This window comes from Lycorma delicatula, chromosome 12, assembly GCF_047948215.1.
Source record: "Lycorma delicatula isolate Av1 chromosome 12, ASM4794821v1, whole genome shotgun sequence".
Classification (NCBI taxonomy): domain Eukaryota; kingdom Metazoa; phylum Arthropoda; class Insecta; order Hemiptera; family Fulgoridae; genus Lycorma; species Lycorma delicatula.
The window spans coordinates 39,134,996-39,159,732 of NC_134466.1; the positions used below are offsets into that span (position 1 = coordinate 39,134,996).

At 28.2% G+C, this 24,737-nt stretch overlaps 1 protein-coding gene and 1 long non-coding RNA gene across 3 annotated transcripts in view; both read left to right on the forward strand.

Moving 5' to 3' along the window:
• The first annotated feature begins 12,618 nt into the window (after positions 1 to 12,618).
• LOC142332750 (uncharacterized) lies at positions 12,619 to 18,825 on the forward strand. The gene is made up of 5 exons (XM_075379363.1): positions 12,619 to 12,755; positions 14,758 to 14,857; positions 16,246 to 16,347; positions 16,448 to 16,600; positions 18,157 to 18,825. Exons 1-5 carry the CDS (start codon positions 12,619 to 12,621, stop codon positions 18,226 to 18,228), a joined length of 564 nt encoding a protein of 187 aa, XP_075235478.1. The 3' UTR covers positions 18,229 to 18,825.
• A 5,079-nt stretch (positions 18,826 to 23,904) lies between these two features.
• Positions 23,905 to 24,737, forward strand: part of LOC142333259 (uncharacterized) — a 51,518-nt gene continuing 50,685 nt past the window's right edge. Inside the window, exon 1 of one of the 2 annotated variants that reach the window (XR_012758571.1) lies at positions 23,905 to 24,575. This is a non-coding gene — a long non-coding RNA (uncharacterized LOC142333259). The remainder of the gene's footprint in view (positions 24,576 to 24,737) is intronic. The other variant, XR_012758570.1, reaches the window with a different exon arrangement.

Consider the following 24,737-nt stretch of genomic DNA (forward strand, 5'->3'; position numbering starts at 1 on the left):
GGGGAATGTTAAAAAAGGAAATTCTTAAATCAGTAGAAGCGAACTTAGGCGGAACAAAGAGAACTGATAGAAATCCTTGGGTTTCTGACAATATATTACAGCTGATGGATGAACATAGAAAATATAAGAATGCTAGTGATGAAGAAAGTAAAAGGAACTATCAACAATTAATAAATACTATAAACAAGAACTGCAAACTAGCGAAAGAAGAGTGGATTAAATAAAAGTGTTCAGAAATGGAAAGAGAAATGAACACTGGTAAAATAGACGGAGCATACAGGAAAATTTTGGGGTACAAAAATTAAAATCCAATTATGTGTTAAACAAAGATGGTACACCGATTTATAATACGAAAGGTAAAAACGATAGTTGAGTGGAATATATTAAAGAGTTATACGGAGGAAATGAATTAGAAAATGGTTTTATAGAGGAAGTTGAAGAGGATGAAATGGGAGCAACAATACTTTGATCTGTATTTAAGAAAGCATTAAAAGATTTGCATGGCAGAAAGGCTCCTGGAATAGACGGAATACCTGTAGAATTACTGCGCATTGCAGGTGAGGAAGTGATTGATAGATTATGCAAACTGGTGTGTAATATTTATGTAAAAGGGGAAGTTCCGTCAAACTTCAAAAAAAGTGTTATAGTAATGATACCAAAGAAAGCAGGGGCAGATAAAGGTGACGAATACAGAACAATTAGTTTAACTAGTCATGCATCAAAAATCTTAACTAGAATTCTGCACAGAAGAATTGAGAGGAGAGTGGAAGAAGAGTTAGGAGAAGACCAATTTGGTTTCAGGAAAAGTATAGGGACAAGGGAAGCAATTTTAGGCCTCAGATTAATAGTAGAACAAAGATTAAAGAAAAACAAACCAATATACTTGGCATTTATAGACCTAGAAAAGGCATTCGATAACGTAGACTGGAATAAAATGTTCAGCATTTTTAAAAAATTAGGGTTCAAATACAGAGATAGAAGAACAATTGCTAACATGTACAGGAACCAAACAGCAACAGTAATAATTGAAGAACATAAGAGAGAAGCTGTAATAAGAAAGGGAGTCCGACAAGGATGTTCCCTATCCCCGTTACTTTTAAATCTTTACATGGAACTAGCAGTTAATGATGTTAAAGAACAATTTAGATTCGGAGTATAAGTACATGGAGAAAAGTTAAAGATGCTACGATTTGCTGATGATATAGTAATTCTAGCTGAGTGTAAAAAGGATTTAGAAGAAACAATGAATGGCATGGATGAAGTCCTACGCAAAATCTACCGCGTGAAAATAAACAAGAACAAAACGAAAGTAATGAAATGTAGTAGAAATAACAATGATGGACCGCTGAATGTGAAAATAGGAGGAGAAAAGATTATGGAGTTAGAAGAATTTTGTTATTTGGGAAGTAGAATTACTAAAGATGGACGAAGCAGGAGCGATATAATATGCCAAACGGCACAGGCGAAACGAGCCTTCAGTCAGAAATATATTTTATTTATATCAAAAATTAATTTAAATATCAGGAAAAATTTTTTAAAGCATATGTTTGGAGCGTCGCTTTATATGGATGTGAAACTTGGACGATCGGAGTAAATGAGAAGAAAAGATTAGAAGCTTTTGAAATGTGGTGCTATAGGAGAATGTTAAAAATCAGATGGGTGGATAAATAACAAATGAAGAGGTGTTGCGGTAAATAGATGAAGAAAGAAGTATTTGGAAAAATATAGTTAAAAGAAGAGACAGACTTATAAGCCACATATTAAGGCATCCTGGAATAGTCGCTTTAATATTGGAGGGACAGGTAGAAGGAAAAAAATTGTCTAGACGGGCAACGTTTGGAATATGTAAAACAAATTGTTAGGGATGTAGGATGTAGGGGGTATACCGAAATGAAACGACTAGCACTAGATAGGGAATCTTGGAGAGCTGCATCAAACCAGTCAAATGACTGAAGATAAAATATATATATATTTATAAAATAAAATTCAATAGTATTTATTTAAAAAAAAGGATAGATGGACATTTAAAAAGTAACAATTTTGTTACAATTTACAGCGGTAAAATTATTTTCCACTAAAAAAAATAACTGATTGCATTAACTTTTTTTTTAAATTAATTTTTATGATATGATTGCAGTAGCTTTTACATGACAAAAATATTCGTCGGATATAATTTGAATATAAATTTTTTTAAGTCGGAATATATTTTTAAAAACTAAAATACTTTTTTCCTTAAATACAACAAATTTCACATTTTTTACTAAAATGATATCACATCGTTTAAAGTATTCATAGGTTTCTTTATACTAGTAAAGAAATATATATTTTACTTTGAAAAACTTATTTTTGAACCTTTAAATAAATAAGTTACAAGAAATCGATATGTTTCACAGTGTATATAAAAATATATTTGAATATTTTATAGATAAAATATATACATAACTTAGCAAATGTACCTCAGTTTAACAGTCATTCTGCATAACAGTGGCGAAGGTTATGCTTATTATATGGTTTTATAAATTTTACTAACAATTTTTTTTTTTTTTTTAAGGAAACATTTTTATTCAAATCTGTCGTAAGTTAAAATTTATTTTAATTATATTAATTTAAATTTTAAATAGATATATATCTATTTAAATTTTTAATAATTATACCATTAAGATACCATTAAAATTATTAAAAAATAATTTTTTTTTCTCTGTTCTACGGTTATATATTTTAAAATTTAAATGCTTTTCAAACATTTAATTGTTAAATGGCTTTTTTAATCATTTTAATATTCAGTTTTTTTAAATAAAATTTTAAGTAAAATCAAAGCATTACGTTTTTACTTTAAAAGTGATTTATTTATAATGTAATATATATATTATACAATATTTATTATATTACGTATTGTGAAAATAAATTAATCGGGTCAAATTTTGTACTAAGGGGTGTTTAAATATCTTTACTTTTCGGAACCGCTCTTTTAAAAAAAATTTTAAGATTAAAAAATTCTAGTAAATTATGTCTAAATCTTTCTGGAATTTATTACAGTAGTCTGTTCATTTTTTTTTTTTTTTTTAATTTTTTATTGATATATCCGGACTAGATGGTCCGATTCGGATGGAAGTTTGCACCATTTCGGTGTATGGAGCATTGATATCATTCATTCTGTCTGCAGTATTATTCAAACCCCCATTAAGAGGTACAGGCAACATTTTTTTTTTTTTTTTTTTGACGTTTTTAGAGTCAAAGTCACCCATTCATGTACTAATTAGACGAGTCCGGTACTATTATGCTTTATTTATTTCAACCATTTCATTTAATGAATGAGGGATAATAGATTTTTTTTAGTTTTTTGTCACTTATCGTTTTGTTTGATATCTTCTGTCCGTCGTATCAACCGATTTTTATTAAATTTTGCCGAGTTGTGACTTCGGATAAGGTTCATTGATTCGTTTAATTTTTTTTTTTTAAATCGTTAAGATGCATGTGAAAATTTGTTCACCATGGGTCCATATCTCAAATTCTTTACGTAATTTTCTTAATAGTACTCATATATCGATAAAAATTCTAAGAAGAATTCTATTTACAATCTAATTAAAATTAAATAAATTTTGTTTTGAACTTAATTTAATTTTTTTTTTGTCTTCAGTCATTTGACTGGTTTGATGCAGCTCTCCTTATCTAGTACTAGTCGTTTCATTTCGGTATACCCCCTACATCCTGCATCCCTAACAATTTGTTTTACATATTCCAAACGTTGCCTGCCTACACAATTTTTTCCTTCTACCTGTCCCTCCAATATTAAAGCGACTATTCCAGGATGCCTTAATATGTGGCCGGCCTATAAGTCTGCCTTTTCTTTTAGCTATATTTTTCCAAATGCTTCTTTCTTCATCTATTTGCCGCAATATCTCTTCATTTGTCACTTTATCCACCCATCTGATTTTTAACATTCTCCGATAGCACCACATTTCAAAAGCTTCTAATTATGTAACGTGATTTATGTAATTAAATTTTATGTTCCGTTCAGAATAATGAGTCTCTTTACGTAGTTATGACAATATAGATAGATTCTTACAAAACGACGGCTTATACTAACCCATCCTACGCGTTTTATTCTATGATCTGCATTTAAATAAATAATCTCAGTTATTTTTCATACTTTGTTGTAATAAAGTTAAATATTACTCGTAGAAAATAATCTTTTTTTTCTTCCAGTTTTACAGGTGCTGAATGCAGCGTACACTTATTATAATGTATTAAATAGTTTTAAAAATAAAACAAATGCTTTTTTCTTCATCTATTAATTTTATTATTTCCATTTAAACATTTTTTTGAATATAAGTGACAGTACTAGGAAATTTTTGTAATCCTTTGCCGAATTTTTTACGCGGTAATATAATTATAATTTAGTTTAAATAAGATAAACACAATTTCATTAAAAAAAAGTCACTAATAAAATTATCCAGTTTTTAATTATTATTTGTAAAAAATAATTTACCGATAAATTTTTATTTTCCGATAAAAATAATTTTAATTAATCAAGAATGATTCTATATAATTAATTTTTATCCATACTTAGGTCCAGAAACATTTAATCGCTTACCAAGGGAATTTAAATTCACAGAAAACTCTAAAAGGTTTTCACTAATAATTTACGATTGGCTGTTGTCAATTGAAGATGTATAGAGTTTTTTTTTTAATGGATTGGCCTATGATTTTGGGTTAAATTGATGATTATAAAAGTTTCATATTTTTATTACCTTTAATTTTGTTATCGTTATTTCTCTTTCAGTTTTATCTAGGATTAATTTCATTTTCAGTTTTATCACTGTATTCTTGTATTATATTTGTGGTTCTGAATTATTTAATCTTTATTATTCCAATCAAATTATACTTAGAAAAAAAAATTGTTACCTGGACTTTTGTAAATGAAAATGATAAAGGGGCTTATAATAAACTTACAAAAAAATAAATGCGTGAGTGGTGGAGGAGTGATTTGGGGGAATGGGAGTTAAAAAAAATTTTCCAATACAAAAGTTGTAGATTATACAAAAATCTACAACTTTTGTAGCGGTCACTTTTTAACATAACATCAAAATTTCCGAGAAAAATGCGAAAAATCTTTTTTTTCGTTTTTTATTTTTCATTTTCGGAAAAATAATTTAATTTTGACGAAACTTTGTTAAATAATCAAGTCTTAAAAACCCACAAAATTTTGTGGACATCAACTTTCACCGGAAATCGCAATAATACCATTTTTCACCCCCTTTTCAACCTCCCCCAAATAAACCCTCTACCACCCCCGCTCACGCATTTATTTTTTTTTACGTTTATTAGAAGCCCCTTTACCATTTCCACTTATAAAAGTCCGGTAATAATTTTTTCCTCTCTAAATGAGTTATTTCGATCGGTCTATATGTATATATTATAATCTTGTCACTAGTTTGAAATTTTTAGTACTGCAAGACTTAATTAATTTTGAAATCCATTTGGAAATCCACACTTGACCATTTTACAATAAATGATTAGTTTATTACTTTACTCATTAAAAATAATTGGATGTTAACCTCCAATATAGTTATTACCATAAGTATTAATTATTACATAATCTTGTGGGGCTAGATTATGTAATAAATTTTTACTTTTATTGTTTTAGTTCTATTTTACATTGTTTAGTTGTATATCTATTAAGCATAAGTATTAAGAATTAATAACTGTAACTAATTTTATTTTCCCTTTTTATGTTTCTTTTCTGGAATAAAGATTTTTATTATTATTATTATTATTATTAAAATTAATACAAGATGGGAATTTGATGATTTTTTAAATGAAAATCAAAGTGTAAAGAATAATCCACTTATTTAATTACAACAGATATTATGGGACATATAAGGGCGTACTTCATTAAATATATCCCACCATTTTTTATGTATAAGTAGCCATCTATCCCGGAGATTTCGCATCCTTGTTTGATGTCTAGCGTGATCCGATTTCTTCTTGCATGGACGCCTTGAATTCGTAAATGTTCTTAAGATATTAGTAAACAGTATAGGGTTGAAATAATCCCAGAGAATATATTCGCATACAAATCGGTCTTCCTTCCCTGGAAATTATAAACCGGAAAATATCTCTTGGACCTTAGTAGTTCAAGAAATTTCATTAACAGCTAATGGATGCTCTGATAAAGTGGGCTATTGGAAACTAGTTCCTAACCTGTTGGAACGTTATCACCTTTATTGATGTAGTTCAGGAGAAAATAAATAAGAGCCAACGGCTCCAAACTTGTCATAACAAATATTTAGGTTGTGTAATAGTTTAAGTTTCTGGGCGATTCGAATCAGACCAGTAAAAACCATATTATTTGATAATTGAAAATAGCCTTCGTCAATCGTCACCAGAATATTTTCACACAATCTCTCTTTGTCATGCCCGTTGTACCACTATACGTAGTTTTATACGGATGAAAGGTGGCAACCTCATTTTTCTTTAAAAATCTTCAGGATCCGATGGGTTAATCTTAATAAATTATCGCGTGTTCGCGGCTCGATCAGGATATTAAGAGATTGACAATTGAAAATGTTTATATAATTACAATTTATTAGTTTAAGAACATAAATAGAACAAGACGAATCAATAATAATAATAACAATGACAATAAGATTATTAAACGATAATAATAAACAACTCACAATAATAATCAGTATAATAATAATGACAACAGCCAACAACAATAATAATAATAATAAATGGCAATAATAATCATAGGAATCACAACATTGATTACATATAAAAGAGAATTTAAAGCAATCGTCAGGATTTATTTACAGCTAGTTAAATATAATTCAGTCCCATTGACAAAAGATATTAGTATGGCCGCTAGCCATAACACTTTTAACCACTAAGCTTGTATTAACAACAATAGTACGATAAATGAGACAAGTATAAAGTTCTTTGATTGCAAATACCTTTGCTATTCACAAATAAAACTACCCCAACAATTTACGAATGAAATTTAGTACATTATCTATTGGACTTATAGTCTAACAGTAACTCACTGAACTATCTCTTGTTTTCTTATACTGGAACTACTCGTGACGTCACCTTAGTTGCATCGAACCTGCACTAGAAATTCGCCTTTACTGATCTCATCGCAGAAAACTCTCGCTTTAAACTGACATAATAACTTCTCTATTGTAGCACTCTCTCCTAGACTCACATCTCACGTAACTGACTTCAACTGGTCTTCCTCAGAGTATTTATACTCGTATCTCTTTACCTGCAGCATCAGACCCCAGTTGAGCGTGAGAATGATCGACTGAGCCCTTTTAGTTTTTATTACGGTCAAAAATTAAACTTTATTTTACAACTTTTTTTATAGATCTACCGTTTATTAATCATTTTATTCTCCTATCAATAACATGAATTGTAAGTATCGTAGATTTTGACCATTTGAAAGTATTAATACTTAGGAAATGCAGTTATACAGTAACTCTGAGCATAGTTTAATTACAGTTAAACTGTGTAAACCGAATTAGAAGCGTTGGAATAAATTATGCTAAAAAATAGCATATGAATTATGCCATTTTTTTTTTTTTTTTTTTTTTTTTTTTTTTTTTTGTTAATTAACTCATAAATAAGCTGTTTTTATTTGAAAATTAAATAACTTATATTTAAAAGAAAAATTACTCACCCATTATTTAAAAAAAATAATAAAAAATTCCAATAAAAAGTTAAAATTCCGATTTAATAATTAAATCCCATACTTTATTTAAAAATTAAACTTCCCCCCAATATTGTTTTTTATAATCATAACGAATTTATTATCAAACCTCATTAATATTATGCTATTTTCTCTCAGTTGTAGAACATTATTAAAACTTTTTTTAATAATAAAATGTTTAAATTTTGTGTTTTTTTTGTTGTTTTCAAAAAAGTATTTTTATTTTTAAATATTCAGAAATGAATAACTATAAAAGTTCAGTGGCTGAAATTTTTACTACAGTATTAACATTTTTTGGTAATGAATTATTAATAAATGAAAATATAAAAAAAACATCATTAAAGGGAAAAATACTGTTATTATCGGCACTTATTCCATTCTTTTGTAGTATCATTAATCTTTACTTATACTGGAGCAATACAAATTACAGGCAATTAATATTTGAAGACTTTCCAACATTTGGAACTTATTTGTTTCTTTCATATGATTTTTTTTTTGTTCCAATTAATTGTAAAACATTAATCGACTTGATGAAATATTCTGCGTTTAAAGAATATAAATATATGAATAAAATTACCATCGAAAGATTAATGGATAAAGCCGATTCAATTTCACGGAATGTAATACGGTAAGTTTCTTAAAATTATATAAGCTAATCGTTAAGAATTCAATTGATAGAACTTTACCTTAAAGTGAACTAAATCCAGTGGCTGTTTGCGTAATATAAAATTACAAGAAATTATATGCACAGCGTTCATTTTAAGTGTTCTATCATTGGGTTGTTATAAACTAGAAAATTTACTAAGAACTTTTTCCTGATTTTTTAATGCATTGTAAAAAATTTTCAATCAGCGTGTTTGAAATATTTTCCATTTTTCAGATACAGCAATCATTTTCATTTCTACTTCCTTGTACAAAGTAAAGGAAGTATTGTGACCGCGAAAAATTTCGATTTTGAGATTTCAACGGAAATATCCATTTTGACCATTCCTGAATCCATTTTGACTAGTTTCGGTGTGGCTTCTGTACTTCGCATAACTCAAAAACAATTAGCTGTAGGATGTTGAATTTTGGATTTTTTTTTAAAATTCTTACAACAGTAACATCATGTTGTGTAACTCTCCTTTTCATTGCAATCGATTTGACCAAAAATGTCCAAAAAATCTCAAAATCCAAAAAATGGAGATTTTGGGTTTTTTCTTAATTGCAGTAATAAGTCCTCATTGAAAGCTTTTCAGCGATATATCATAAGTGGTACTAATTTATATTGGTTCCAGAGTTATAGCCAAATAAAATTTTAATTAATGAAATATTTTGATCGTACAAGGGGAAGGCACATTGGTTCGAATTCGAGTTAATTTCCTTTTTTTTAACTTTTTTTTAATTTAAATATATTAATCTATTAATAATTATTAACCTCTGATTGTAAAAAAAAATTACAATAAATAATAATTTAAAAAAAAATATATATATATATATATATATATATAAAAGAAATCAAAAGTTATTAGTAAAATAAAATTTTATGTATATTTTTCATTTAAAAAAAAAATGTGTATATGTAATTTAATAGGTGTACAAGGAAATCATGTGGTGTTCACATCAGATTTTTTAAATTGAAACCGCTAATTTTTTATATAATTTTCAGAAAACAATGAAATTTAACTTTTGGGGTATGTATTAAGTAAAGTTTATATAAAAAATGTTTTTATTAGTTGACAATGTGGTGGAAAAAAAACAAAAAAAAAATTAATATTTTTTAACTTGATTTTTTCTTTGTTCAAAAGATATTAGAGGAAATTCCGGAGACTATTTAAAAAAATATAATTTTCAATTAAAATTAACATAATTTTTATCCAAAAAATTATATATTATTACAGAAGAAAAGGTCAGGGTGGAATATTTTAGAGGGCGTAGATAAAAAACAAAGCATTTCCTCCATATCTACAAATATATTGATTTCCCCATTATTTTTAATTATCCTGAAAGTATGTGTACTTTCGTAGATGAACATTCTTTATGTACGCGAGTAGATCGAGAAAAATAAAAAAAAGAACAAAAAAAGGTTGATTGCTTTTTAAATACGGACATAGAAGTGATTTCAGAAAAATAAATTACCGATAAAGTAATTGAAAATATTAAGAAAATGAAAGCTTTTATTCTGAATCGTTCAGGATAGAAAAATTAATTTGAGAGAAATATACCGGGTGTACAAAAAGTAACATTGGGATTTTGATTTCATATAATATGTTCTCAATGGGATTTACAGCTAAAATCAAAGAGCAAAAAGTACAATTTTAGTTGCGCCCATGCCCGTAGATTGATTCCCTATCTATTGACATGAGAGCGCCACTATCACAGTTGGTGACTCCTGAGAAAAAAACCTTTTTTATTTTAAAGTTTGCTAAATGTGAATCTTCTTTTACCTGTTTATCATCCGGTAATTACCGTTCAGATATTACTTCAGAGGATGAATGAAGACGATATGTATGAGTTTAAATGAGGTGTAGTCTTGTACAGTCTCAGTTCGACCATTCTTGAGATGTGTGGTTAATTGAAACCTAACCACCAAAGAACACCGGTATCCATGATCTAGTATTCAAATCCGTATAAAAATAACTTTTCTTTCTTTTCCTGTTTAGCCTCCGGTAACACTACCGATCAGATAATACTTCAGAGGATGAATGGGGATGATATGTATGGGTGTAAATGAAGTGTAGTCTTGTACATTCTCAGTTCGACCATTTCTGAGATGTATGGTTAATTGAAACCCAACCACCAAAGAACACCGGTATCCACGATCTACTATTCAAGTCCGTGTAAAAATATCTGGCTTTACTAGGACTTGAACGCAGGAACTCTTGACTTCCAAATCAGCTGATTTGGGAAGACGCGTTCACCACTAGACCAACCCAGTGGGTCGAATAAAAATAACTGACTACCAGGACTTGAACGCTGGAACTCTCGACTTTCAAATCAGCTGATTTGGGCTAAATGTGAATCTGTATTTATAATTTAGTACGTTTCATATAACGTTTAAGTGTGATCCTCCGAGTGACCATATCTTTGGTCGATAGTATAATCGGTTTAAAACGATCGTGAGAATATGTGCGTAAAGGAAAGTACAAAAATCTGTAAGGTAGACTGGCCGCGAAATAACCATGTCAGTGTGAAATATTTTAAGGAAACGCTTTACCGCTCTTTTATACTGTGAAGCCCACCGACTGCGTTGTGCGTAACGATTTCGCGATCGAATTGTTAGAGCGTGAAGATAACGATTTTCTTGATAGTAATTGTGCTTTATTATCAACACGTGTAATGTGCATATCTGAGATCCAATAATCAACATGAAAATATCCTCCACCATCACTATTGAAATCCGAAAGAAAATTAAATGAATCCCAAAATTAATTGTATTCTATACATATCGGACAACAATATTTCGGGTCGTTTTTTTTTTTGCTGAAGAATAACAGGAGTTGCTAATTTGAATATACTGCGTATAGGATTCTTTCCTTGACTACAAGATGGTCCGGAGATTTTACTTGGCAATAAGATTTTATTTTGTACGCTTCCTTACCGGTATAACTCTGTACAAGATCGGTTGAATGATGTTTTCTAAGATCGCTGGATCGTTCGACAAGGAACCGATAATGAGCTTGTTTGCGGAGGCTCGAATATAACCGTATCTGATCCACTTGATGTTTTTCCTTTGGGATTTTATAAAGGATGTTTTATATGCGTTTCCACTACCCACGATCTACCTGATTTGAGTCATATTATTAAAGAAAACATCGTTTCAATTATTTCCGACTTGTTAGTTAAAGTACGGGACGAACTTTTTTTCGGTTGGATGTTTGACTTATTTGTGATTTATTACTGTCGGTAAAAATTAAGAGATGTTAATTAACTTTAAAATTACGATATACTTTTTTGTACACCCATTTTTTGTAAGAGATAAAGGACGGATTACAACAATCCCAGAAGTATTTTCCTAGAAGGAATAACGTGAAAAAAAAGAAACTGAAAAAGTAAAATGATCCTTTAATAAAACTGTAACTGTGATGCAATTAACGGTATTTTTGGTATACTTTTTTGGTTACTTTTATACAAACATTAGTCATTATTTTACAGAAAAAAAACGTAATATTTCCCGATCTCCGTGGCAGAGTGATAGTTTCTAGACCCTTCATTAGGAGTTTCCGGTTTAAATACCCGGTCAGGCATGGTATTTTTCATAAGATAAAAATTTCCATATTCATATTTCCCCTTACAAAGTTCCTTGTAAGCTTTTGTGGTCATTAATTCATCAGTCAGTTAATAGATTAATTTTAGGGACATGAGATATGAGCGAGTCAATTTTAAATCAAGGTTTTCCTACTAGTTCGTTGTCAAACTTACTTGAGGAAGCGGTAGCGTTTCGGTTTTCATCTAGAATGTTTTTATGTTCGAAACCCATTGATGGGTTTTCAAACGTTATATAAAATCAATTTTTTATCATTATCAAAAAAGAAACAAGGTGAATAAAAATAATAAATAAAATGTCAATTTATAAACCTTATCAAAGGGTAATTTTTGATTTTAATTTTTTTATTAACAGGTTCATATCGATAAGTATGATAGTGTACTGGGGATTTATGTGCGTTGTACCAACACTTACTTATATTTTGAATGTGATAAATGCTGATAAAATCGATTCAAATGATGTAACTACACCATTTCCATCCCTTTTATTGGTTACAACTTACTATAATAACAATATAATAATATTTACTTTAAATTTAATAATGCAAATAATAATTTATACGCTATCTTCAACAATCATTTTGATATGGTTATTATTAGAAACATGTTCTTTAGTTTATATTTGTTTTGAATTGGAATATTTAAGCGATATCATTGAAAATATGGAAAATGTAATCGATAAATTGAATATTAAAAATGAAAGGTATTTTAATAGTGATTTATCTGAAACACAATTAAGTGATCTGAAATTGAAATCATTTTTAATAGGTATACATCGTCATCACCTCATAATAATACAGTAAGTGTTAAATTTTTATTTTATACTAACGGAAGTTTTTTTTACTTTATGGGAAAGTTTCTGTTAAGATTATTATTATTATTTTTTTTAAGTACAGGTAATTTTACGTTCTAATGTCTCGATGATAATACGACATTCATAACATGAGTTGACGTAACAGCTGACATAAATAAATCTTTTATTCTGATAGGTACATCCAATATAAAGATAAAAAAACAAATTTGATTAGTCATATTAATTATTTAAAATATAACTCGTAAAAAAATGTTGAGGTAAATACATTAACCAATTAACCTAAAAAAAAAATAATAATTCTGAAATCACAAGACATTATTAAAAATAATTTTGAGAAAATATTTGTTCATGTTAAATAGGATATAGAAAATTCATGTCTTTTAATTAACTTAATTTTACGTACAATTCATCGATAGACAATGTTGTTTTTATTAAAGAAAATCTTTTAGTTGTTTTTTAGATAATTGAGTAAGAAAACAGTTCTGATGTGTGGGTATCATAAAGGTGAATATTTTAATATTTTTTAAGCAAAGATTGTACATTCATAAACATAAACACAACGATATGTAAACAATTACTATTTTCTAAATATAGATCTACACGATTCACATTATGATCTAACAACCCATTTTTATATATTAAAATTCGTTGAGACCTTACGAGGGACCCTAAACCATGACATTATACGAAAATATATTTATCTGTAACAACTATTTAATGCTTAACATTTTATTAAGACGATTCAAAAAACAATACGGTTTTATTTTGTTACTAACGAAATCTATTGATCTACTAACGAAAGAAAGTATGCTGATCGGGTCAAAGTTTGCATATTAGGGTTTTTGGAGATTTTGACAACTTATGATGCCCTATAACAAAAAAAAAAAAAAAACACAAATTTGTTATTGAAATATTCTGGAAAAATACATGTATGTTGATCTAATTTTTACTCGATGTTCCAGATTGGATGGGCGGATTCAAATAGAAATTGGGATGATGATTTTTTACATGTGTGGCACTAATGGCATTCAATTTTTCTGGTCACAATCGGAGTTAAGGTTGCAGGGAGATATGGACCTTTTGGTTCACATATTTCAACACTTTGCACAAAGAGTAGGTCAATTTTTTCACATAATTGTATACCCCTTTTTCGGCTTACTACATTTTCTAATCATTTTTAGTCTTATTACACCTCCATAACAGGTAAGGGGAACAAAAAAATCCTTTTTACTTTTTTGTCATTTCTATGAGTACTCTCAAAGTCGGTTTTTTAAATAATTAGATGATTCTATTGTATTAGTATGTCATTTTGGTTAGATTTTCAGGCATAATGAACTAATTTTTTCTGGTCTTTTTTCGTCAGCTGTTGTTATGATTGCTATCGTCAGACAATCGAATTTTATGAAATTTTGTTGTATGATAATTTCTAAGTAAAGGGAATTGATGGAATTTAATTTTGGTCAAAAGGATGAGGAGATGCAGTCAACATAATTACTATACCTCAAAATTTTAGTAAAAACATAGAATAATTTTTTTATATAAGTGTTTACTTGTAGAATTACATACTTTAACGTTTAATTTAATTTTTTTCTAAAGTAATAGTGTATTGAGGGCGTAGCCCTCGTAGCTAAAGTTTATCACTTTCCTGGCTTCATCATGAATAAATAAACAGATTTGTGCAAGTCTATTAAACAACATTATTTGTAAAATTAAGATTAATTTGTAGATTACTATATAAAATTTATACGTATGATAAGATAAGTTAAAGTTTATTTATTAAATTTCTTGAGTGACTAAAAGCTAATCGCTAAATTACAGTTGTTAATGACGTATCTCAGTGGAGAGAACGACGAGATAATTCGGGTTGGCATGAAAATACCAAGCCTGAATGGGGTTGATATCCATACCTCCTGGATGAAAGACAGATATTTTACTTGGGGTAATTTTTAATTGGAAAATTTTATTTATATATATTTTTTTTTTTCAGGAAAGTGAAAGATGTAAATAATTCATGGAAATTTTCGTTGTTGATATGTAATCAAATGATGTGCTTCCATCTCAGTGTTGTTCTATATTCCATGCTTCAGGTAATCATAATACTAATAATAATTATAATAATAATAATAATAATAATGGTGATGGTAGTAGTTGGGTTGGTGGTGTTGATGGCAGTGGCAATAGTGATGGGTAGTGAAGTGGTTTCCCATTGCCTTCTTTATTCAGTTTAATATATTTTTATATATCAGCATAGTAATCATTGAAAATATGTAGGGGATATTCTGAAAGTACAATTATTAAGACTGGCAGTACAATAAACATCATAACTTTCAGAAAATTCAACTTTGATTGACATTTCTTACATGTATCTACAACTTCGAGAACTAGATTGTAGGTCATTAAAAAAAATCAAAAAATAAAAGAGTAAGAAATCTATTTCATTTTTATACCTGTGCCCACTTTGTTTTAAATCTACCATTGTTTTCTTAGTATTTTTTATATCTATAAAAAAGCTTATTAACATTCTATTTATAAAAATGTATTGCCTGAAATTCATCTACTGGCACTGTTATTTTAACTTGCAAATGTCCTTAATTGTTGGACCACTTTTTAAGTAAATGAAGATGTGGTAGTAGAACTAATTGCAAATTCAGGGCTATAATGGAGAGGTAGTGGTCAAAAGATATTCAGAGCATTATCAGAACCAAATTTACCTGTAGTTTATTACAGCTGTAATGATTACAGCTCTATTGTAATGATTCTGTACATTGATCTATTTTCAGATATGAGATCACACAGCACATGCAATCAGAGCAGACCAACGTAAAACTTTAAACAGAAAGAGTAAACTTCAGACCCATTATTTTAAAGGATATTGAACAAATACAATTTTGATATAAAAATTTGTTTTTATGACAACCCAGACTAAAATTACAGCCATTTAATAATTTTCTATATTAACTATTATGTAGTTTCAAAAGTGATACACCCCATGTAATTGTCATACTGAAAAATGGATGAGTTTGATATGGTGTAATTTTAATTTCTTCATTTTTTTTGTGTTTCCTTTTTAGCAGTTATTTGAGATGTATTATAAACCAATTTTGAAACTAGCCGAGAAAAATATTAAATGTCCACCATTTTGGTTAGGGTTGTTGTAATCAGAAGATTTCTAATTCAACATGTTTGTTTTTCAATGCCCTTAAAAATGATGTATCACATTCATACTTTTCCATTTAGATTGTTTAATTTGCTCAGCCCACCTGGGCGGTTTGGGAAGATTGTGGTAATCGATACAAATAAAAAATAGATTATTTTGCGATAGGACCATTTGATAAATTTCACTTTTAATGGTCGAAAAGTAACTTAAGGGTTCTACACATTGTTAATATCTATTAATTTTAAAAAGTAATTTATATAAAATTTACTTTTATGAATTTCTTCACATATTTTCATTTTAAAATGAATTCTTTTTCAGAACAATGAAATTTCTGGCAAAGGAAAATATGTAATGGCTTATTTATCAGCAGTTTGTTGTTACGGAATGATATGCATTATGGGACAACATCTAATAAACACTGTAAGATAATTCTAGATATCTTAACTTAGTATTTTATATGTGTACGTGAAACTTACTGTGTATAAAAAAGTTTTAATTTTTTTTTTTTCTTTTATTTGAGAGTGAACATCTATGGAATGCAATAGCTTCAAATCCGTGGCAAAATAAACCATCATGGTTTAAACACAGCATCAAAATGTTACTAATTGGTACACAAAAATCGTTGAAAATGGAGACTGGTTTATATGTATTGGATTTAAATTTCTTACTAAAGGTAACTAATACTTAAATATTAACAAAATAGTCTCTATTAGAATTGGATCTACTTATAGCAGAGTTAGATCTATTCATTTGAAAACTATTACATGAGGGTTACATTTAGTAAACATATGAAATATCTATCCAAAACAAAGATTTGAAATTTATTTAATTAGAATTAAAGTAAATAAAATAATCTTTCAATATAATCGTCTTGCTTTTCAATATGCTTGTTCTATAATTGTACAAACTACTTTAGGCTGGAGAGAAAACCATTTTTGGTGAAAACCATTTTTTTTTTCTGGAGATATTTTTGCTCAATAATTTGTATAACAACAGATGTTCTGAAAACTGAAAAATGAGATTAATCATCGAATATTACCTGTTTCATTCATTATATTTCCAAGATTCAAAATTTCTGGCCCAAACCAAATGGTTTTTCTATATTGCAGTATTAGTAGTTGTTAATTTGTTTTTTTTATTTTCTTTCTACCTTTTTGCTGTCTAAACAAACTAGTGTTGTGTTACTGTTTCCTATCTTCTAGGAAACATTTTAGGTTTTCATCCGCTTTTGCTCTTTCATATTAGAGTTATCCTTAAATCACACTATATACTAATTATTGTGGAAATACTAGATTTTCCTCATCACTGATGGCAGATCACAGATGGGAACTCGTAATTAAATAGCTGTAGACTTGCTAAGAGTAAAAACATTTGCACTATGTTTATAAGTAACTGACAGATAAAAATCAGTTGCACTTGAACAAAAACTGCTTAAATTAGTTTTTAATAATTGATGTCAACCTGTCATACAAGCTCAAAATTTTTATCAGTTTCAAAAGAGTTTGTTTTATATGTTCTTTTTATGAATTTATTATTTGTTATTTTATATATGTATATATAAATAGTTTGTTTCATATCGAATAAATAATGTATAATTATTTATTGCTGTTAGTACCATTTTTTTGATGTATTGAGTTACTGTAACTGGTTTTATGTTATCTTAGGATATAAACATATATCAAGCAGCATAGTCTTAGTACATTGCTTCGCAAATCCCAACATTGGTAAATTCATTTTTTTAAACAAATTCTTTAAAAAAAGTTTAAATTTGGTGTAGTATATAAGCTTACAATATATATATATATATATAAAGAGAGAGAGAGAGAGAGAACATATTAATTATAATAATATTTCGTTCAAAACCCTTGTGCGTATTATTGCATTTCTCAAAGTACTTAATTTTTGTTTTCTCTCGTAATTTGCAAAAATATTCTCAAATTCTTTTGAAATTATTTTAAACGTCCAGTATAAAATTTTGATCTAATTGCTAAATCAACAATTAATAATTATAGTTATAGAACAAATTCAAAAAACAGGGGTGGCAAATTACTGACTTTAAGAGAGGATTTTTACTCAATTTAATTTTATTTTAAAGAGGTTCAAGTTCACTAAAAGTAGTAAGACCTGAAATTTAAGAGTCTAAGAAGAGAAAAATCCATAATATAAAAAAACAGTTCTAAGCTAATTAAATAATTTTAATAATAACACTGTTTTTAATTTTATTTTTAGGTACTACAAGTCTCATACTCATATTGCAATTTGATGTTACAACTGAACAACAAAAAGGAAAAAGATATATAAATTTATAAATGATTTCATTGTTGGTGATTTTTTTGAATTTTAAAGTTTAAATGTTTTATTTTAAGAGGTTTTGTTTTGTGAAAATACCATTAGCGTTTTAAATATCAACAATTTTATTTTAGTTAAGAAACAAAATTAGATGTATCATTAGGCTAAATTATATTAAATATAGAAATATTTCATTTCCAGTTATAGCTCTACAAAATTGTTTCATCCTGATTTTTAGTCCAAGGGTAAAATGGGATTGAAATTAATGGGTAAATTGTCTTAACTAATTGAATAAAATAGGTCCCAAAACTGTATCCCAAGTAATTTATAAGAAACTATTACAAAACACAAAAATTACAATGTTATATACAATACTTTTGTTAAATTATCAGTAAACAAATAGAATTTGTAGAAAATTTAATTTTTATAAAAACAGTGTAAGTAATATAGACTGAAGATGATGAAAATGTAAAAAAACTTGACGTTTCTGCCCAATAAAAACACATGGTGCTTTGGCTTGTTTGTTGTATATGCGCACAGTTTTGTTTTAGCTGCTGTTAGTGCAGAGCAGACACCGGGTTCGCCGGGTGGCTGCGCGCAGCCGTTGTTGAGCGCTACCATCTAGCAGAAAAAAATGAACTAACAACTGTATAATAAATATTTATTAGTAAATTTAAATCAAAGATTAACAATTCTTATTAATATTTAAATTAATTATTTATGTAATTATTAGTCAAAGTTATTAATAAAAGAAAGGAATTTATTTTTTTTTACAATGAATTGTGGGAAAGAAAGACTAAGGGAGCACAGGGAGAGGGAGAGAATCCACTTCACGCAATCGCCTGGCACACACGTGATCCACTCTTCGCCAATAGCAGCAGAGTAAGGAGCAGCAGCTGCCCGGCAACTAACACAACCTCACGAATACACACAACACTAAATGAAGAAGACAGCGTTCCCAAGCCAACTCCCTGTTATCAACATGGTTAACGTTAAATACTATATTTCTATTAAAAACTATTGTCTATATCTACTCACTCCTTAAGCCTATTTTAAAAATAAAAACACCAAAATGCTCAAAATATTTTCTGCAATCTAGCGGGAAAATATTAAACTAACAACTGTATAATAAATTCTATTTATACAACTGATTATTAATTGTATTAACTAACAACTGCATTATAAATTATATTTATTATACAGTTGTTGAACTAACGTCCAGATTATTTTGGAAGTCGTTCAGATTATTCCTGATATCCTTTCAAGGATAAATAAAACTGTGGAACTGGTATGGGCCCCTGGCCATTGTGGCATCCTCGGGAATGAACAGGCCGATGAGGATGCCAAGAGAGCTGCAATAAATGGCATCCGAGTACAATCGATATGTGAGAGAGACTTCATGAGATCAGTCCGTGTAAAATTGTGGGCTCAGTGGAATAGGTTCTGGCTGCTGAGTCCTCCCACGGCATTATATAACTTCCGGGAGAATGTGCTCGAGAAACCTTTTACCCAAGCAACAGAAAAGACAAAGTCATCTTAACTCGGCTAATGATTAGACATCAATACCATATTGATTATCAATACCAGGCTTACCCATGCTCATTTATTTGGCTCTCCTCAGAAGATGTGTGAGGCTTGCAAGGTCAAATGTTCCATGCACCAACTGGTCTTTGATTGCCCAATCTTTGGAACTATCCGACAAAACTTAGACCTGAGTTCAAATATGAAATTTCAATTTCTACTAAACCGGAAAGAAGGCATAAAACATCTGTTGTAGTTCCTCTCCTACTGTGGAATGAAGAATACAATTTAGTGGTTTTTGTCTGATTTATGTATTTGTTGTTTTTTCTTGCCTATGTTTATTAGTTAGTTATTGTTTCTGTTTATTTATTGTTTATTTTTGTTGTTTTATGTAACACTACATGATAGTGTTACTTTAGTTGCTAATGACTGTAACTGTTGATGAGACTGTAAATAAAAGCATTAATAAAAAGATAAATAAATAAATTGTGTACTGTAAATAGTACACTGTATGCATTAACATTTACTATTCTTATTATTTTCTTACATTTTGACAAAAAACACTATTGTAGACATAAGTTTTTTTAAATTTTATAAAATAAATTTGGATAGAAGTTCCATGCTTCTTGATACGAACGATGTATATCGGATATAATATGTTGATGTACTAATCCATTTTATTTCATTATATTTCTGTCACTATGGCAACAGAAATATAATTAAATAAAATTAATATCTATTTTCTTTAATGAATATCTGTGAAATACTTAACATTCTTACAAACATGAGGATATAAAGGCATCGAGGGTCCAGGGGGCGGAGTCTCCTGTCTAGACGGTTGGGCGAGCGAAGTGAGCCCTGATTGGCTTGTATTTAATCAAAACAGAATGAAATGCGGCAATATAATGATTTTAAACCGAAACTAAAATCTTTTCAATATATGAGAATTTCTACAAACAAAATAAATTACATATTAGAAATTATAAAACAAAAAATTAAATATAGTTTAATAGCATTATTTAAATATTTCTTTGTTATATGTTATTAAAGAAATTAAGAAATGAAAATTCATTATTTATTTTAAATATTCTTGAATAGTTATATTTGGAAATTAATAGCTATATAGCTAAATAAATCACTAACTCATCTATTAACAGAAGACACAAAACCAAATATCATAGGGTATTGTCAAAATTTTCAGGAAAACATTTACTGTATCATATTATTTTGAAAATTATAAAGCACAAGAATAAATAAGTTAAATTTCAGTATACGTACTAATTACATTTTACAGACAAGATACAGTCACCCGCCAAAAATTACAATTAACAACCTAAGAATTGACTTTTTGAAATAATTCACATAAATAAGACCAACATAAAATTTTTAATTGAAATAATTAAATAAATCTTTAATTCTGAACAATACATTATGCAGTCTTATAAAGGTTATTCCAGGAATAGAATATTATGTCATGAAATTTTTTAATTTTATTTTAAATGGTTCATAGATTTATTAATGAATAATAAAATACTTTCTTGTAACTTGAAGTATTTTGATGTTGGGTTACATGATAATATCTGTACTGTTGCTAGTGGTTTGATGAAGATAATATTTTTTTTTTATAAATGTCTTCTTTTTAGTAGAGACTGTACATTTGTAAATATGAAGTAAAGAAATATTATAACATTTAATCTTTTTAAATACCAGACTACATGATTTTATCAATACCATACAATGATTTTTTGAGGAGGCACTAAGAGACTTACCACTGAACTAAAATAAACATGATTTGTCATTTAAGTATCTTAGTAGGGATAAAAAAAATGTTATTGTAATTATAAAAAAGGTTTTTAATAAATAAATGAAAACAAATGAAAAATATTTTATTTTTATTTAAAAATATTATAATAATGAACAAATTGAAATTTATACACATGATATTTACTTGTTTATTTATTTATTGTTTTGTTACAAAACAATTTTTATATTAAGATGAAATAAACTTTTTTTTAAATAAAACAATATTTATAAACATTTAATCTAGGCAAAGAAAATCGCTTCTACTACAAGTTTTGCTCGAACAAATAAAACCTAAATTTAAATGTAGTTAATTGCAAATTTAAAATCCCTTTTCATTTTTAATAAAACAATTTTATTACCAGTATAAGAAATCAAGGCTGTTAAACAGATAACCTGATCCGAAGTAATACAGAAAATCATGTTAAAGAATATATTTAGTTGTTCATTTTGCGCATTTATAATCAACAAGTATTGGTCAGATATATTTTAAATGTACTATACAAAGTAGTTATATCATCTTAATACAGTAGTATAGTGAGAATCTACATCTAAGGTAACTGACACACTTACAGATGTTTGGATCAATTTGATTTGGTTATTCTATAATATAATGAAATGGTAGACATGATTATTGTAATACGTACAACAGTGAGTGATTTTATTTTTGTTCCATCATGTACAGTGTTTTTTATATCTTATATATAAATTGAGGCATGTTGTTAGTTAATTAATTACTGAATCACAGTAAATAAAATCAATGGAAAAAATTTATAATAATTTTAACAGACGTTTCTGTTTCTATATTTTTGTCAATTTCAGTTTTCCTCCAAACTTTAAAAAAACATCTTTGTTTTCATGATCAAACTGGCCTTGCAATTTGATAAACATTAAATATGTAATGTTAATGAAACAGCTATAAATGGTCAAAATAGCTGCTTTTTTCTTATAAAGTTGTCTGCGATGTTTATTTATTCATTAATTGCAATTTAAAAATGAATGTTGCAATTTAGAACCCTACTGCATCATTAATAACGTTTCTATTAAACACAAAATTATTTATCTCTGTAAAACTTTTCAGCTTAACATAATATCAACATCCTTCAGAAAACTTCCAAAGAAAGCTAAAACGTGCCTTTATCCAAATCCTAACTTAAGAGAATTTCAGTTGCAATTTCCAGAATAAGTATTATTAAGATTATGAATATTAAAATAATATGAAGTAGATTCAAATCACTCATAATAAGCCAACTTATGTTACAACTAAGGTTTAATTTTTTTTTTTTAAACCATAGAAAACTAAATTCTTTTTTAAGTATATTTAAACATTTAACATAGATTTCTAATAAAATTTTTTAGTAATCAAAACATTAATTGTCCTTCCATATCTTTTCTTTAGCACTTCCTGTTTATTGTATTTCTTAATTGTTGATGGTTCCTTTTACTGTCTTCATCACTAGCATTCTTGTACTTTCCACGTTCATCCATCAGTTGTAATATATCTTATGATATCTAAGTTCTTTTTTTTGTACCACCTAAGTTTGCTTCTGCTGATTTAAGAATTTCCTTTTTAACACCCTCTCAGTCTTCTATATTTTCTACCTTATCGTTTTAACTCGGACCTCTTCCAATACTCTGCTTAAAGATCTATTCCATAATCATCTCTAAATTCCAATTGAAAGATTCCACTTTTCGGTTTTCAAATTTCATACATATATGTATTTTTAATATTAAATTTGTTTCCTGGACAATCTTACTTACTTTAGACATACTTCCTTATTTTAGGAACAGTTTTGTTAATCTTACATAGATAGCGTTTGCATACCGATATTGAAGCAGTTGTTTTAAAGATACAATACTGTTACGTATGCTCACTGTGTGGGACGTATAAATATTTGCACTGAAACATAATAAATTATTAACTGAAAAAATATGCAATTGAAAGATACCACTTTTCGGTTTTCAAATGTCATACATATATGTATTTTTAATATTAAATTTGTTTCCTGGACAATCTTACTTGCTTTAGTCATACTTCCTTATTTTAGAAACAGTTTTGTTAATCTTACATAGATAGCGTTTGCATACTGATATTGAAGCAGTTGTTTTAAAGATACAATACTGTTACGTATGCTCACTGTGTGGAACGTATAAATGTTTGCACTGAAACATAATAAATAATTAATTAACTGATAAAATATGTAATTGAAAGATACCACTTTCAGTTTTCAAATTTCATACACGTATGTACTTTTAAAATTAAATTTGTTTCCTGGACAATCTTCCTTGTTTTAGTCATACTTCTTTATTTTAATAACAGTTTTGTAAATCTTACGTAGATAGCGTTTGCATACTTATATTGAACAGTAATTTTAAGATACAAAAGTTATGTATGTTCAGTGAATGGAGCGTCAGTTCTTATGAAACGTTACGACTTCGTTGTTTGTAACAATCGAATTCTATATCCAAATTATAGTTTGTGTTGATGTTATATTTAATTACATATTTTTCATCATTTTGTTGCCCATGACGGTGAACGTAATCTTATATTTTTCATATGTACAATAATTTTTACTTCCGTGAGTACTCGAGTGTGTTAGAAAACTTGATAGTGGCCAGTAATCTGTGATGAAGTGGCTGCAAATTTTTGTATCTACATATTAAAGTAAAGGCGTAGATCTTAATAGGTTATACGACCGTAGCATCTGCCGTGACTTAAATTCTTACCTACTTAAGTTTAAACTCATGACTACAGGATTAGCGATACGATCAAAAGCGGTACCCTTTGTAGAAGTCGCTATTATTGAAGTTGTATAAATCTTGATAGAAGTGACAGAGTTCACGTCAGAGTAGTATTTATTTGTGTACGCAGTGTATTATATATGAGTTATTTCATATCTTTCCCGTTTAGTTTACTCAGTGAAATTTTGAATACTATAAAATCGTGATGAAGAATTCTGTTTAAATATGCCTGTACTAAACGTTGTGCTCCGTCCGAATCGGGCAGATATTTTTAGAAGACTAAGTTTATGGATTTTGTAAGTAGCATTATTAATTAATTGTTTTATAATGTTTTCTCAATTTTTTTAATTTCATTTAATAATAAAAATTCATGTGAATGATTTTCAGTAGGTTGCATCGAAATTTTAAATAGGATGATATTCGTGGCAGTAGCGGTTTAGGCACTGTGGAACTGCAGC

Coding starts and splice junctions, on each gene's coding strand:
- LOC142332750 (XM_075379363.1), top strand. CDS start 12,619: ATGGAAAATGTAATCGATAAATTGAATATTAAAAATGAAAGGTATTTT. Junction 14,858..16,245: donor TTCTATATTCCATGCTTCAG/GTAATCATAATA, acceptor ATTCTTTTTCAG/AACAATGAAATTTCTGGCAA. Junction 16,348..16,447: donor GACAACATCTAATAAACACT/GTAAGATAATTC, acceptor CTTTTATTTGAG/AGTGAACATCTATGGAATGC.